The sequence below is a fragment of the Anser anser genome (genome assembly GCF_964211835.1).
Source record: "Anser anser genome assembly, chromosome: 8".
NCBI classification, from domain to species: domain Eukaryota; kingdom Metazoa; phylum Chordata; class Aves; order Anseriformes; family Anatidae; genus Anser; species Anser anser.
The window spans coordinates 25,124,111-25,142,375 of record NC_139728.1 but is presented as its reverse complement, the minus strand read 5'-3'; the positions used below and the strand labels follow the sequence as shown (position 1 = coordinate 25,142,375).

At 34.4% G+C, this 18,265-nt stretch overlaps 1 protein-coding gene across 3 annotated transcripts in view; it reads left to right on the top strand.

The window, feature by feature from the left end:
* Positions 1 to 18,265, top strand: part of LOC310903394 (BEN domain-containing protein 5) — a 932,737-nt gene that overhangs the window by 41,148 nt on the left and 873,324 nt on the right. For all 3 annotated transcript variants that reach the window (XM_083846602.1, XM_083846600.1, XM_083846601.1), the window contains one exon: positions 5,236 to 5,360. In XM_083846602.1, the coding sequence (XP_083702728.1) occupies positions 5,236 to 5,360 (125 nt within the window). The remainder of the gene's footprint in view (positions 1 to 5,235; positions 5,361 to 18,265) is intronic.

Here is an 18,265-nt window from a genome sequence, read left to right as displayed (position 1 = left end):
AAAGTGTCTGAGAAAGTTCATGTGCAGGGAACAGCACATTGTTACAAATTAGTTTCCTTTACCATTTCTGGCAAACTCATTACAAAGTAATCGCGCCCTGCGCTGAAGTGCACTTCCTCTGGGACCAATAACTGTAAATAAGCAGGGCTGCAAGCTGGCTGATAAGTTGTTGTTCTGAAGATAACGGTCCTTTTTAGCAGAGTGTTTGACCTTTTTCTTTATATTGCCTCAGGCTTGTCTACGACCCTCAAGGTCTATTTTTCATCTTAAAATTCTCTGTAGGAAAGCACAATGTGTGGTTTAAGAAGATTTTAGGATTGCTTAACATATCTATATTTTCTAGCATTTTTATGATAATTTTTAGAATGCTTAGTAAGTTTAGCTAGCATTTTCTTAAGCAGGTTTTCTTTCTTTGTGTAAAGTATACTTTTTATTGATGTAGGAAGCAATAAATGTTAATATTTTATGAGGACTAAGTGTATGTTGCATGATTAATAAATAGTAACATTTTTTTTTCTGACTTTTAAGGAAACTTGAAACACGCCACTGACCCCTTTTACTACTCACATTTTGAGATTATTGCACTAAACATTACTCTGTAAAGCAGTTTAAGCAAATATAATTAAAAATTTCAGCTTGAATGATTAAAGAAAGGGACATCTCTTCTCAGTATGCTAAGAGTATTGAACGGAACTGTGACTGAAAATTGAGCATGTCTTAAAAACAAACATCAAGGCTAAGTGAAAGTCAGTTTATAGACATTTGGGAATCTAATTTGTTCACATCTTCCCATGAGTTTAAAAAAGATCTGTGACAGTGTTTTTGTGAAGTAAAATAATAATAGAAAAAACATCTATTTTCAGAGTGAATAGGAGAACAAGTCCATAACAGTTTCTAAACTGTTGGCTACTCTAACAAATTATTTTACTTTTAATATATAGCCAGAAAACTATTTGGTGTCCAGAAGTGCATCCAAGCTGTAAAAAGAAAATTAAAACAAGAAATGTCTTTCAATGTCAAAAAAAGAGTTCAGTTCTTTACTGCTCATCTTGTTGGGCTTTTTTTCTCCCACAGATCACATTACTTGATCAGTTCATTAATTTTACATGTACCTTAAATAACATTATTAATATCTTATGTTTTTACATTGTTATTCCACGAATATCATGCAAAACACAAATTACGCAGTGTTGATGCTTAAAAAATCCTAAAATCCCATAGATCCATCTTCTTTATTTGTTCAATGGTGTGGTGTGAACATGAAGTAAAGGAAGTCTGATGTTCTAGTGGTGTGAGACTTTTTTCTTTGATTTTAAAGGGAAGTACTTGAGCAATTTAGTTATGAACAGACTCTTTCTCATATCATGAATTACTAGAGCAAGAATGTACACAACAAAAACTATGCAAGGGAGGGCATTTTCAGTCATGATACAACTACTGTAAACCACTGGTAGGTACATTACACACAATTGGTATTATCTAGCTAATGAGTTTATCACGCATTACATTAAAAATGAAACGACAAATCTTAAGGAACCTTATATAGAGAGTAAACAAATGCAGTTCAGAAGTTTTTTCTTGAGAAAAAAATGTTTATTGTAATTGTTAAAATATTAAAATAGTTTAATGGCTAAATGGAATAGTGTAATCCATGTTTAATTCCCGTTTCATAGTTTCTAATGCATTTCATTGTGTTACCTGTGGTGTTGGAATACGATTCTCACACATTAACATAAATGTATTTCCCATGATTACAACAATGTGAAGGCAGCACTGAAAAATTCTTTGTTTATGAGATTAATGTTGAGAGGTTTATATGCTTTCTTTGACACAAAAAAAAATATTTTTCTGTGGTACTGTCCATTTTCTACAAAGCATGTCTTAAAGTGAGGAGGTGTTTTATTCTTAGAGTTCTAGGCTTCTTTGTACCAAAACTGCCGTCTTGTTTAATGACCTTGCTGTGTGGGTTGAAATTAGGCTGACAGATTGTGAGCAAAGGCTGTGATACTACAAACAATGGTCTATTGAGCACGAGGAACTTGTTGAATTGGTTACCAAAGGCATCAGTGTTGGGTCCAGCCTATTTAGCATCTGGAAGACAGAAAAGAAATAGCGTGCTAATGAAATGTACAAACGATACTAAACTGCAAATGGCTGCAGGTGACTACGGCAGCTGACATATACTTTGAAGGAGGCTAGTAAGAGGCAGTTCTGTATGCAAAAAGCAGTAAAGTGAGATACAACTCACAAAAGGAAAAAAAAAACTCATTAAAGAGGCAGGTGAGTATTGAAATCAAGTATTCAAGATAAAGATTAAAAACAGTGTTGGGAGTCCTAGGGAATCCTGCACACAGTGATTAAATTGTAAAGGCTGTTGCTGGGTTTGAGATAGCTATGTAGCTCTTCCAGAGCAGACTGGCTTCCAGTGTACCAGCACTTCACCATCAGTGATTTCACTGACATCAGTAGAATTCTCCAGTGCTAGTTCAGGGATCCTATGGACTCTGCAAAGAATTAGTTCAGAGTGAGCTGTCTGCCCCCAGAACAGTTCAGTTTAACATTGAAATAGAAGCTGAAATGTGCAGTAGGTCAGAAATCAAGGTCTCATTTTGCTCTGTTTTTGTTTATTCACTTCATCTTTTAGTTTCCCATGGCTTGCAGTTTAAGTTGTTAATGATCTTTGAATTTAAAATGTAAATTTAAATGCTTATGCTTCCTCATTTGGAAATACTTCCAGCAGAATTTACACCTCCTGGTCTGTGCTGCAGATAACTTACTCCTTATGTGGGACTCCTGGGATCACTGGAGGCATGTATACCTAGCAGTTTACATGTTGGACCTAGTTCACAGTCTATGTTCATCCAGCTTGCTGCCTTAATCTTAGAGGCTCCACCAGTTTCACATGCGCAACTCAGGTTGCAGTGACTCTGGGTGCCCATGCATAAAGCTATGTCCAGAGAGAGCTCGTGACCCGTGACCTGAACTGTGGCCTGTCCCTATTATTATTTCCATGTAACCTTATTATTATTGTTATGCGAGGTAATTGGAATCCAACCTATATTGCTAAACAGCTCGGACCACCCAGCTGTTCTCTCTCCCATTCCTCAACAGGAAGGGGGGAAGAAAATAAGATAAAAAAGCTTGTGGGTCAAGACAAAGATGGGAAGATCACTTACCAATTACCCATTTAGTTCCTGGGCAAAATGAACTGAAAAGGGGGATTTTTTATTTATTTATTTTTAAATTAATTTATTGCTGATTGAGATAAGGGTGGCTAGCGAGAAACAAAGACGAATTAAAATCCACCTTTCTCACCCCTCCCTTCTTCCCAGGTCAATGTCACTCTTTCATTCCTGCCCCTGCAACAAAGATCACAGGGACCTAGAGAGAGGGCAGGTGGTCAGTCCCTGATAGCCCCTCTCTGCTGATTTTTCTTCCTCACATTTTCCCCCTGCTCCAGTGTGGGTCCTCCCCAGGTCCTTCAGGAGATACCCGCCTGCTCCAGCACGCTTCCTCCGCAGGCTGCAAGGGTATCTGGCCTGGAGCACCTCCTCACCACTTCCTCTGGCCTTGGTGCTTGGGGGGCTGCTCCTCAGCTTTCTTCCCTGCCTGTGTGCCATGTTTTGCCTCGAATACACCTAGACAGACATGTCACCAGCGTCGCTGAGAGGCCTGGCCTTGCCCTACAGTGGGGCAATTGGAGCAGGCCGTGACCAGCATGGAGCAGCCTTGGCCTCTCCTCACAGCTGCTCCTGCAGGCCCTGCCAGTGCCTGGACACGGGCACCCTGTATGACAGATGACTTTATTTATGTTTGGAAAAGGTAATTTCACTGTACAATATTGCCATTTTTTCAAATATTTCATATTCCAAATGTATCCTTTAGACAAGTGTTTAGGAACAGATTGTTAGCATGAAGCGGATTTCTGCAGCAGGAATCAGTGAGGAGAATTTTGTTCTGAAAAGAAGACTGTGGGCAGGAAAGAAGAGGATAACATTAAAAATAGGGAAGATTGGAAGTGTTCACTGTTCAATTGGTAAAGCCAGAAACAATTTAGGATAAGGAAGAAATCCTGAAAATATATTGGTGAACAGATTTGAAAGTGTTTTTTTTCCTGCTTCTCCACCCCAAGATAGCTGATCTGCCAATTTTGCTACTTTTGCTCATATTTAGTAGCATGTTACCAATGAACAATCATACAAACTGAAATGAGACTTGCTGAGGAGGGAGTTGTTTAGCTCCAATGATGTTACAAATAACTATTTGAACCCAACACTATATATCCAACCCCCAGAATATACCTGGAATCATAAAAACAGATTGTCTTAACACTGCTAATCTTTTTCTTGCATGTAAAGCAGCATTTGAGAATGACCCTGTCTTGCAAGATGGGATAGGAGGATAGGATGGGTTTTGAGTTTGATCAGGAAAATGTGAAGTGTTATTTTTGTAGTATATAGATGAAACGGACAGTCTAAGCCCTATCTTTAGATTTCTTGGCACATTTCAAAAGCGAAATGGCAAGTTAGCAATTTAAAAGCACTTAGCATGTTTCCTGGTGCTGAACTTTTCTTCTATAGCCAGTTTGGTTACTTGCTAAGTAATGCCATGGGGAATAGCTCTGACTACATTTAAAAATTTTATTCCATGAAATTCACCAGGAAAAAGCTAAAGTGAAACCTTATAGCCTCATTTGTTTCTGTGGAAGGAGGTGATAGTGGCCCCAAATGGTAAAGGAGATGTATTAAGATGGCTTTTGAATAACAAAGGAGATGGAGTCCTGGCCATCTGTGGACACAGCACTGGCCAGATGTGCCATGTGAAAATCTGGGAACTATTTAATTTTAGAGGTGCTTGAACATGAGCAGCAAATGGAAACTTTATCAGAAAAGTAGGAAAAAAAGTGGAATAACAAAAAGGGTGGTAGGACACTTAACTGAAAGAATAAGATTAGAGAAGACAAAAAAATTGATTGAATAATAAAAGCCCTTGCAGTCTTTTTTTTTTTTTTAATCACATATATTTTGCATACTGGTGTGTATTATATGTATCTTACTTTGTGGTTATAATCATGTCATTTAAAAATAATTCTGAACTTTTGTAAAGCCTCATACATATATCATATTTTAAACATCGGAGGTAAATTTTTAAAAACTTTTCTCTGTATAGCTTCTGTTCTGGATTTTTTTTTCAGCCAGTTATTAAAATACATTCTTTTTCATATGTTCTCATTAGGTAATCTTGGAAGGGTGGACCACATCACAGAGTTTGAGTATGACCTGTTCATTAGACCAGATACCTGTAACCCACGCTTTCGAGTTTGGTTCAACTTCACTGTCGAAAATGTAAAAGAATCACAGGTTAGTACATACTAAATTAAACAGTATGACAACTTTAAGGATTGCTTATTCCAGAATATAAGATACTTTCATTCTTAAAGAGATGCTGTTCAGGGATTGTAACTATCGCTTTGCTGTAAAATATGTTTCCATCCTTCCAATTTTTATAAATAAAAGCAGGTATCATCCTGACTAGATATTACCATGTTTTTCAACTAAGACGTGATATAATTACAAAGATAACATAACAGTTGAATTAATTGGTAATAGGTGTTGTACGCTTATTAATATACACAAACCAAATATATTTGTTAATGTATGAAAACGAAGTCCACCATAGCTGTTCAAATACTATTACTCAAACCTTCATTTAAAATATCTAGAACATGAGGTAGCACTACAGACAGACATTACTCTAGTGTACTGTAGCAGAAGCAACCTGTCAATGTGACCCTTGTGAAAGAGGTTTGTCTTTAAATGTGAAAGACCTTGATAGGCAACTGATTCACCTACTTCTAAATAACACTTTTTTTTCCCCATAAAAACAAAAACAAACAAACAAAACACAAACAAATAAAAAGGGAAAGAAACTTCCTTGCTTCATTTATTTTACTTGTCTTAAAATAAGAAAAAAAAAATTAAAAACTTATGTGCTTTCACATTGACAAATCCACAAGGATTTAATTCCACTTTTTGCATGTACCTTACATTTTATTCTGGCATTCTGTCACAGTTTGTCATAATCAGACTGTCATTTTCACCTAATGGGAAAAAACAAACAAACAAACAAAAACAACACACGTTTGGTAAGAAAAAAACTGTAAAAGCTTGATATTTGTATTCTTATGAAACTAATATCTTTATATCCACCACTGTACCATTCCTGTTACAACTAGAAATCATGAAATTGTTTATCTATCTTCCTGGAGCCTGATACTTTATCAGACAGACCCTTTCCCCTGCTGTGCCTTAGTCAACTATGATCAAATTATATAGTCATGAGATGAATGGGAATCTGTCTCAAGGAGGCAAAGAGATCTGGTAGAAAGATACAATATATATCTAGTGTTTACAGGATATTTGTTTTCATGGTTGTCTACATGAAAGAGAATGGTTTCACTATTAAGTTTGACTTGTGAGGTCTGTTTTTATAATGTGTCTTCCTATAATCTTTTTTTCATCTCTCCAATTTCCGTTAAAACGAGACCTGCATGAACGTAATCTAGTCTGGAACCTTATTTAGGTCTTTGTACTAGCGGACACGGGCAGTATTAGTCACTGCAGCTCAGCTATATTAAATGAATGTTAGAAATTGCTATATCAAACATACTGTATAACTTGGTTTGTGCATTTTGATTATTTTCTTTTATGTTTTGCTAGAAAATAATAACAACCAAAACCATACTATTCAGTATTGCCTAAAAATGTTGCACAAATGCAGAAGTAACTTCAATTGCTTTATTTGTAAAAGTAGATATCTTAATAACTATATATAAATAATTATCTGTATAATATTATACTTGATTTTAGTGTATCATATAGGTGACTTGGGGGGTTGATATATCTATGCATTTACATATCCCAGGTCTGGTTTCAGCCATTTAGATGAGGACTCAAAGATAGTAGCTAAATTTATTAGTTTTATTTATTGTATACATTACATTTCCTTCTTACTGTTCGTCTTTTTTTCAACTTCAAATTCTGAACGAATATACTTTGACTTAAAAAAAAAGAAAAAAAAAGTTGAAAATGTTATTATGCAAATCTCTCCAGTCTTGCTTGATATTCCATACTAAAACCTTTAGTCACAATGAAATTAATTTGAAAGGTATCATGAGAAAACAAGCAACCTCCTTTCATCATCTGACTTAGAAATCATCCATTCTGTTTCTCCTGTTGCATCAGACCAAAACTTGACACCCAACAGTGGGTAAATTGATAAAAAGTGAATGAAAAAGTAACGGTGTAAAAGCAAGAGTCATATAAACACTAGGAACACATAATTGTACTGGATGTATTTTTGATTTAGTTTTCAGTTCTACTACCAGTTAGTAGTGATTTTTACAGTATGTTCAGTGCCCTATAGTGTGTTATGAATCTAGAGAGAAGTGTTAAGAAGAAACTTTGAGATAGATGTTCTTGTCAATCTAACTACCCCTGCATTGTTCTGTAGAGTACTATTTTTTTCACACTGCAGTTTTTATTGTCTTAAGCCACTGAGCTTCCATCACTAATGTCTAGAAACCCTTTTTCAAAGACTTCTCTCACTGACACAGTTGCTTGATATTTAGCCTAAAGCTTTCCTTTAGTTAATCACATTATTCCTTCTTGTAATTCTGCTTGTTAATAACTCCTCTTGGTACAAATAAATCCTCTTCATCCTTGACTAACATTTCTATTTCTGTAGATTATCACATTCTTCATCATTTGTCTCTTAACCTAGCTATCATGTATGGTTCTTTCAGTTCTCTATCCAATAGAGTACTTTAGCTTTAAGTGTTTAAGTATTTTTCTGCTTTGGGGCCTTTGGACTTTCATCATAAGCGAATCTTTCCAGACCTTTGATAATTAGCCTAGTTTCCTAGGGAAACAAGGCTTATATGATCATATTGTCTATGTTACACTTGCTAGCCTAGATTTTTGTGTGGCTAATGATCTTTCTCCTCTTCTTTCTCCCTCAATAGCTTTTTTTTAACTCTTGGCCAGTTTCAACCCCACTGGACAGTAATTCCTGTAAGTTTCAGGAGAGCAGACTGCCAGATGGGCAAGAGACCCCATTAGTGTTCCCAATGGCAGAAAGGCTGTAGTATGAGATCATTTCTTATTCAACATCAGATAATCCACAGAGGAGATGTGCAGGAAAAAGTACTCATTGGAATTTGCATTTTTAAGGTAACATGGAATCCAATCATGAAATCCAAATCCATAGCACTTAACGTTTTTGTGTCTTGCAGATCTTCTTGGTGTTATTATTATTATTATTATTATTATCATCATCATCATCATTACTATCATTACTATTATTATTATTATTATTCCCCTTCCAATTCCTTCAATATTTTCTTCATAATGTGGAACTAAAATTGAACGGGCATTTTTGAGTACACTGACATCCCAGTTTATGGAGAAGAGACTCTAGTCCCTTTGCTCTGTAACTGTCTTGGAATAGACAGCTGAAAACTGCAGCAGCCTTTTGTTGCTTTTATCACTATGGAAACCCACGCCTAATTTGTTGTTCACTATCGTGCATAAGTCTTTTTCAGAATGATTGCTTCCTTCCTCGTGTTATGTATGTCACCATTGTGCTTCTGCAAGAAGGGCAGGTAAAAGAACTAAGTTATGTAGCGTAGAAATGGGAGCCCCAGTCTTTTCAGGACTATTTTTAGCATTTTACAATAAGTTTATTTTATTTGATATTTGCTACTTTTCCCTACACTACAGCAGAACCGGTAGAACTTTTATTTCATTGCAAACTGGTAAACAATCTTCTTCCTTACGACTTGGTCTTTCAACATCACACATTTCATTATCATTTAAATTGTATTCTATTTATTTATTTATTTATAGCAAAGAAAAAATATAAAAAAATAGCTAGTGGTTTATATTTATGGGAAGAAAGAACTATCATATAAGATGCCTATGAGATGTAACATTTGGCCTTTTGGTCTCCCCATATGGTTTCTGACTTGCAAGTCAGTTGGTCTGATAAGATCTGAACTGTGGATTTCTTTAGTCACTTGTTCAGTGAATTTGATTAACACCGATATTGGAAAGAACAAAAAAACCCTTGATATGTTATATGTAAGGCTTATAATCACACATTGATTACGCTCACAAAAACCATGAAAGGAAAAATGAAGAAAACAGGATTTGCTGTGGAACATGTACTCTGATGGGCAAAGCCTCCAATTTCTCTAATTGTTCACGTTTCGCAAGCTACTGTCTATTTCTAGGTAATGCTCTATATTGGGCAGAATTTATTTCCTCTTAGCTTCAGCCTTGGCCCCTACAACACTGTCTACAATTTTACTAAACTCCTTCTCTGTGGAATCAGAAATTGGATGAACAAATGTCACATTCAGTTTGCATTTCAAGTATTTTAAATAGACAGTGCTTCAGGTGAACAATTACTTCTAAGCTATTATCATTGAAGGTTTTAGTAGCAACAGTGATTTGTCTGAGAACTGAGAAAAATGAAATGTGTGTACCTGTGATAAATTATAAAAATATACTACAATACCAGAATTGGAGGATTTTATAGATGAAAAGAGTAATTATTTTTCCTGGGGGTCATATCCAAAAATTCTACCAAGTAGTAGGCATTCATTGTTTCAGGTACTGTAGTCACTCTAGAAAAAGGTGATCTCTGTACTGGAAAATTTACTTTTGATAAATCTGAGAAGAGATAAGAGTTGAATAAAGCAACGTGATTAAAAATGTTTTTGAGGATATTAATTACTCTAAAGAACAGCAACTATATTATAGCATTGCCCATCTAAGTCATATAATATATTCTGTATGTGTATGTACTCTGAAAAACTCTGCTGTCTGATGAATCATGTTCAGAAATGAAATTTTTCACTGAGATTAAAAAAAGAATTTTCAACATAAGGGGTTTCCCAATTGTGTCAAATTTTGTTCTGAAAGTGTCCATAAATGCATTATGAGTTCTTAATCACAAAGGTGACAAAACACACTGAGAAGGATAGAGGAGGAAAACAGGTATTTGGCAACTAGGATGTGATCATTACCTACAGTTATGAAATCAATCCAAAACAAAGTTAAAATCAAAGAACAAAATAGTATCTGCTTCAAGGCTTCAAGGCATTCTCTCTGTTCAACTTCAGTTGCACTTGGATTGAGAACAGAATATTGACTGAAGATATTTTGTTTGCTTTTTTGTTTTTATTGTGTATTAATATAGATCAGGAAAAAGGATAACCTTCTTTAGAAAGTTGTGCAAGGTGCAAATATAAGACAGATAATAACATACCTGGACATTATAAATGCTTAGAGGTCTTACTGTTAGTTTTCTCTCTCTCTCTCTCTTTTTTTTTTGTTTCCCCACTGTTTTTTGTGGGGTTGGAGGACTGGGGAGATGGTGAGAGAAAAAAGCTGTAAAATCTCTAGTGTATTTAATTCATTAGATTTTCAGTAATTATGTATTACTGTTACTGGATTTTTTAGTTTGCTCAGGCCTCTTATTACTGTCCTAAAAAAAAACAACACAGAGATCCTTAGTGGAGAATTGCTGTACATACATATCTATCCACCTTGAAAACATGAGATAGACAGTTGAGTGCTGTTGGACAACATCTTTTAAGTAATTGTAGTTACTACGGGGTAAGTAAACTATTTTTGCATATGGTATATGCCGTTCAACTTTAAAAAATTGTAAGAATGGCATAGCCAAATTCATGATGCATATTTTGTAAGGTCTCATGGAACTGTAGCATGTGATAATATGGATACATTACTTTTTTTTTTTTTTGTGGGAAGTGCTTGAATTGTCTGAAATGTATATTAAAAACATAATGGATTAATAAAGAGGAGCCTTTGGAATATCCAAAAGTAGTTTCACTGACCTCTACTTTGGAAAGTGATATAAGTTTGTTTTAACTCGGAGGTGCATAGGGTTAGACGAAATGTATAGTGATTGAAGTAATTATTTATTTACTGAAGAAGCTGTATGAAGTGTTAATTAAATAAGAAACAAAGTGATGACATTTAAGATAGATTGTATGTTCATCTCAACATTTAAAAAAAAGAAAAATCAATTGAACATACTGCAGTTTTGAAGAAAAATAATTTTGCCATTTTGGAAACTTGTGCCTATATTGGTCATGTATAAAATTAGATTTATAAACGATGATTCTTCCAAGTTGGAATCCTCTCAAGTACATATAATTTTATTTTGGATCAATAATTTTGTTGTGCTTGGAATGGACTGAGGATGCGTGTGAAGCTTTGGTAAGTACAATATACTGTGCATCTCCATGAAATTATCCAAAGCTGTCATGACATGTATTATCCTTTGAAAAGTAATGAATACAGATAGGTTAGTAGACACGGACAATATTCAATGTTAGTAAAACAAATGCTGTCCTGATGAAATATTCTCTTTTGGCATGAGAGTGTTAAATTAATAAACTTATTTTATTCCAGTTGTCTATAAGAAAATTTTAGATGTCAGTGTTTTATAATTATTGCAAGCATACTGTATGTTTCAGATTTAACACTTGTTTTTTGCTTGTAAGAACCTAATGGCCAGGTGTGTTTAATTTCCTATTATGGTGGCATCTGTCACTCCGAATGTCAAAAATACATTATAAATGCCATAAACAAAATCAGCACTGTGATGATTTTTATGTCAGTGATGTGACATGCTTGCTTTTCTTTCATTTTAAAAACTTTTTTATTTGTGATTAAATACCTCCTTTTTTAGTTCCAGTGTTAATTGTCTTTCATACAAATTTGATTTAATTCTGGTTTTATGACTGAAAAGTGTTTACATCAGAATGTGGAAACATAGAACTAAAGTAAAAAGAAAAAAAATCACATTGAAGAAATAAGTGAAATCTTTAAACTTTCCTGCTTTTAGTTTCTTTTTTTTTCTTCTTTTTTTTTTTTAATCTTCCCATGCAGAATATTCTGTATTTGAGCCATGTTGAGATACTATGCAGAGATTGTTGAAACCGGAAGATAAAACCAAGTCAAAATATATACAGATTAATTCATATTATGGGGAGAGGGAAATCATTTCCTGTGTAAATGACAGGTCAGATCTTCCTGGGAAGATCATGGAACGGATCTTCCTGGAAGCCATGTTAAGGCATATAGAAGATAGGGAGGTGATTCAAAACAGCCAACATGACTTCACCAAGGGCAAATTGTGCCTGACCTTCTGTGATGGAGTGACTACATCAGTGGACAAAGGAACAGCAACCGATGTCATCTACCTGGATTTCTGTAAGGTCTTTGATCTGGTCCGCTACAACATTTTCTCTAAATTGGAGAGAGATGGAATGATGGAAGGACTATTCAGTGGGTAAGGAATAAGCTCTCTGGCCACATTCAGAGAGTTGCAGTCAGTGGCTCTAAGTCCAGGTGGAGATCAGTGACGACTGGTGTCTCTCAGGGGTCTGTACTGGGACCAGTACTGTTTAATATCTTTATTAATGACATAGACAGTGGACTGAGTGCACCCTCAGTAAGTTTTTGGATGACACCAAGAGGAGTGGTGCAGCTGCTATGATAGAAGGAAGGGATGCCACAAAAAAAAAAAATCTAAGAAGGAAATCGTAGTGATATTCCATAGAATGTAATTAGTTTAGAAACAATTTGGAGAGAACAGTGAAGCAGCCAGTGTTATGGCAGCTGGTTGTGATCGAGTGTTTTAAGAATGTGCCTTCAGTAATCCCATATTCTTCTTTGAACTGTTGGAGTTAGGATTAGAGAGATCCTGCAATCCTTCATTGCTGTTGTTTGCTACCTGTAATTTTAACATGAGAACCCAATATGAACCCAATGACCGAATATTAGGTCACTATGCACAGAACATCTTTACATTTCTGAAACGTTACAATAAACAGGGAAAAAGTGGAGAAGACTTGAACTTTGATGGTGAAAATGGAAAAGTTAATATAAACAGGATAAGTAAATTCTTGAAAGTTAGTGTAGTGCTGTATTATACTCACTAAGTGCTTTTCACTTTGCTTGTGTGGAAGCCTTTAGAGGGAGCAAAGGAACTGTTAAGAGTGGTAAATCTTTCACTGATCCTAAGCACCTATAACCTCCTTCAGAACAAGTGCCACAAGGATGTAGTAATATTATTGCACTTTATTGAAAAGACCATGCATTTGATAAACCCTTTTAGCCAGTATGGATTCATTCATCAACCAGCAACTCATTTTTAATCACAGTGTTTAGCACATTTTTCTGCAAGTGTTTTGGAAAGCCAAACATGACTCAGGGCTTTTGAGTCCAAATCATGTTGTTCTTGGATTGCACAAGAGAATCATGAGCAACTGGTCCTACTCTTAACTTAACTGGCCTAACTCACTAAATGATGGAAACTTACCTTCTTCAAAGCATGTGGTGTCAATACTGTTTATCCCAGGAAATAGCCTGGAATATAGATCCAGAACATGGCATGTTGTAATACCATGGAGTTCCCACCAGTCTAAATTAGGTACAGGCTGTCAGAAGTCACCAAGTTCGTTGTAGTGGTTGCCCCCAGACAGCTGTTTTTAGCAGGCATAGACTATATGAAATGTGTCATTCTTATCTAATCTGACTGTACTTTTTCTGAACTCAAAGCAATGAGTTCTACAGATTAATCATGCAGTTTGTATGAAGAGTACTTTCTTTTCTTTTAAAAATATACGGTTAATATTTTGTGTCATTTTTGTGTTACAAGAAATTAATTATCTGCTCACTTTCTGCATATATTCATGATTTTATAAACATGTATTTCCACTTACTTATACGGTTTATTCAAGTTAGTAACTTGTGGTCTGTTTTGTCCCCTCTTCTGCAATCCTAAAATCTCTTCCTAGTGAAGCTTTAAAAAGCCTGGGTATGCCCTATATTTACCAGTAATTTTGAAGGGCAGGTAAAGAGATTTTCTCGGAAAACAGATTTAAAACAACCCATCAAATTCAACCCGTACAAAAGATATTTTTTATTGTTGCCAGTGGAATCTGAAAATAGCATTTGTCTCTTATGGTAGAATGAGGTAACTGAAATCCCATTGATTTCAGTGGGAGCAAAGTTAATAAGGGGTTAAATGCCCCAGAAAATCCATCCTAGTTACAATTACATATTTTGTTCTATTGCTATACCTCCTATAAACATATGCTTGGTTTATAAAATTCTGGACGTATCAAGCTTTAAGTTTCATTTTTTTAAAGGAGGAAAGAAATTAAAAAGGTATGGTTTGAAGCTAATCTATTTTCTTTTCTAATGTTAATTGAAACTGAAGATTCTGCATTGTGTAGGTCACCCAAGATATTACAATAGGTATAATTAAATCATTGTTTCCTGCAGCCAAAAATATTTTAATCTTTCTGTTGAAGATACTGTGAAGTTTTCTGTAAAAAAAAAAAAAAAAAGGAATATGCAATTTTTGCTTTAAGAAATTATGAAAAATAACATGGAATTATATATTGACCCTCAAAGTATAACTACTGGGTTTTTGATACATAACACAGTATCATCTACTGATTATAATTATAATGATCGAGTACAGTTACATCAGTTTAAGATCTGGCCTGTAAGCATTAGATAGGCAATATCTGCTGTTACACGGCTGCTCATGATGGCTTTGATAATTTTTTTTGTGAATTGAGAAGCTCCATGGAAGCTTCTAATTTTCATAGTGGCACTACCATGATGAACTGCAGCTCATTACAGTAAACTGATGGCAGCTGTTAATACTATTACAGGCAGAGACTTTTTATTTAAGGGAAACATTAGCCAGTAACTGGTAGATTTCTGACACAGTATTATATAAACTTCCTGTTAGGAAGGGGAGCAAAGAGAAATGGATTTGAACCCATTAGTATCAGAATTACGTGTCAGAAAGCTAGAGCAGAGTTCAATTTATTTCTGCAATAAACTGTAAGCGAGAGATTGACTTGACAATTATTTTACCTTACATTGCTCTGGTTGTTCTGAGATGACTATTCCAACATCAAATCATCTTGTTTGGACATCTTTTACTAAATAACATGCTAGTCTAAATATGCATTATGTTATGTAGGAGCTAAAACTCAGAAGGCTTTTCAAGTAGAAATGAGTTTTTTATTACTATTTTTACTAAAGGATGTATATACAGCGGAACTTATTCAGTATAGATTTAAAACAACTGCATGTGTTTCTGCTAAATCTACTGTATGTTGCTGAATATAGTTTACATTGTCATTGAAAGGATAATCTTTCTAAAGCTTTTAGTAGCTTGGTGTAAGCAATATAAATAATCTGCCCCCAAACATTTGTCTTCTCTAAGCCAGTCACTGCAGGATTATTGCTTCTGTTTGTGGTCTCCTTTTCCCCCACTAGTTTCCCAAGATAAGTGACAACAAATTAGTTAACCATTTCCTTACTATATTTTTCAACTGTAAGAAGAATATTTTATCATCATTTTTTCCTATTTCATACATTTAGCCTCCAACTGAACACTGAGGTCCATGAATTCAGTTTCTTGAATTTACACAATACAATGGGCTTTTATTGGAATGACAAATCTGACTGTATTTTTCTTGCCTTGAAATGGTGATTTTCTACAGAATGTTTATTTAATTTTCTAGTAGTGTAACTTTTTTTTTTTTGTTTGTTTTGGTAGAGGGTTGTGTTCATTGTCCCCATACTACCTGGTGAAAACTCACATGAAGCTTCACACAAAAGATTTATTACTTTTTTTTATAGACTGGGGTATGGATTCTCCTAGCAGGTTTCCATATGCCTTTGCACACTTTAGTGCAAGACTATCGTCAGAAGCGATACAGGAAGTAGAATGTGGCTTATATTGCATCTTCTTGTATGTTTGTATTCTGTTATTCTGTGAACTCTGGGCGCAAAACTAATCCCAACATCAGAGGACTACAGAATATTGCGGGAGTTATGGTAGGACATGCTTGCCCATGAAACTTTACATTGATGTTGAATGCCTCATGTTAGATTTAAATTGCTTCAATAGCCAGATTAAACAGAATATCCTTCCTGGCAGGCCTGTGGGATGGCAATTCCATGGGTTTGGAATAGCTAGGATTCATATACAGTAGCCATTCCCTGTGGGCCATCTCTTCCCTATGTCTGCAGAAGGACAAACAAATTTCTGTGAAGTAAAGGTTAATACAGCTACTTACCTAAGTAAATTGTTATTTTACATGAAGTCTACCTGTTTTTATCACAAAAATTTGAGTAATATGTATTTATTTTATTGATTTAGAGCCTACGTTATAAAAATCAGCCTACAAAAAGAGATCATATACATGTAGGAAGAGAATTTCATTTTGCCAAGAATTTCTCATGCATAAATACAAATGAATATTCTAAATGTAAATGTTTGGCTAGATTATTCCTCAGAGACGCATATTGATTTCTGTTGTCACCCTTCAGTGAGATTTAGTGTGGAGTACCAGGAAGTCCTTTCCAAGCACATTCTGAAAAAAATGCAAAATATGATTTCCCTGACAGTCAGTGAAAAGAGATGGAGTGAATGTTAACAATTAACTGTGTTTACTCCATCTTCACCAGTGTAAGAGTCTTTCAGCTTTTAAAAAGATTACTCATTTGATGCTTATAATATACAGGTCCATATTGTGCTTGATGTACTAGAAAGTATGTTTTCAAATTTATAGCTTAGCAAAAAACAAAGCTTTGCACTTCCTGATTTTTCTTTGTGGATCTAAATGTAGAATTGTGTCTCTCTCACCATAGTGGGAAACACTGTAAAATTTTGTAGCTTAGACTGTTCTAATAAGCAAGTAGTATGGGTCTCATGGTATGCGATGGCCAAGTTTGATCCTAAAATAGATTTTGTGTTACCTTCACCTTTCTTATATACCTGACTTTCATAAATTGTTGAATGTTTTTGTGTGTTTTATAATTATGGATTATACTAATTTTACACTTCAGTGGTTAAATACATATATTGTTCTACAAATAAGATACCTTTTTCCATATTTTTTCTTCTTTCTATTTAGAATGTACAAAATATGTTTCAGCGGTTTAGTTGGACTGAAGGGTAACTTAATTTTTTTTCCACGAACTATATAATTTTATAGCTATCTAAGAAAATATCAAGATTGCTAAGTCTTAGTCGTCTGTATTTTTTGAGCATTTACTAGAAGATTAGAGACTATGGGAATATTAGATTAATTTGAAAGAACTTTGCAAACTGTAAGTATCTGATAGAGCAAAATATTTTTATTTTCAAGAATTTATCAGAGGTTTTAATAAAGCCATTTAAACTAAAACAAAGAGGACCCAAGCAGTTGCAAACAGTTTCATTAATGTTATCTTTCACCTCTTATTTCTTCTAGTTATAGTCATTTGTGTAGTCAGGATGTTTAGTTTGCAAGTAACCCATAGAACTTTACATAAGAAATGCAATAAATAAAATGCAGTCATTCTTATGTGGAAAAATCAGAAAGAAAACAGCTATAATAGAAACAAAAGCTGGCCATTGTAGTTAAGTTGTATTTTTAACTGGTACTGATTGTCTGAGTAGAAATTAAACTTATTTTTAAATAACTTTATTAAATTTAAATTTATTTTTCCTACTTTTTTACATAATGTTTTTATGTCTTGCAACTACTGTTAGCTTTAATTGTTGAACTCCTTGATAGTGGATGAGTGATTATAAATATCAAGAATATCTGCAAATTCATAGCAAACTAAATTTGACAGCTACAAAATTTGAACAGTTTTTGCTTTCTTGATAGTGTGGTATTGTTAACTTGCCTTAATTTGTTTTATAAATGGTTTAAAAACTATTAATGTCGTGTCACTTAAAGTACTGTCAATAAATGTTTGGTTTACCAAATATGTCTTAATATATAGGAGATGACACTGCAACATCCTGTACATTACTGTATTGCAATAAGATTTAAATCATATTTTCTATCCACTGCATTGCTTATTCTGTAGATGATAATAAATGTACAGACTTGGCAGCAGAACTTTGCTTCTGTTCTTTCAAGGGAGCAGTGATGCTTGTGTCATATATAGATAGTAGTAAAGTTACAAATATTAAAATTACACACCTATGTATATATATATTTCCTCAAAACATTTGGGAGCGTTTGGAATGTGGCTTTTTTTTTTTGTTAACAATCTTTCTGTGATATACTTGAAGGAAACAAAGCAGAAAGACTTTAGGAAAAATATGAATCTTTGTGGTAAAACTGGCTTTATAAAAG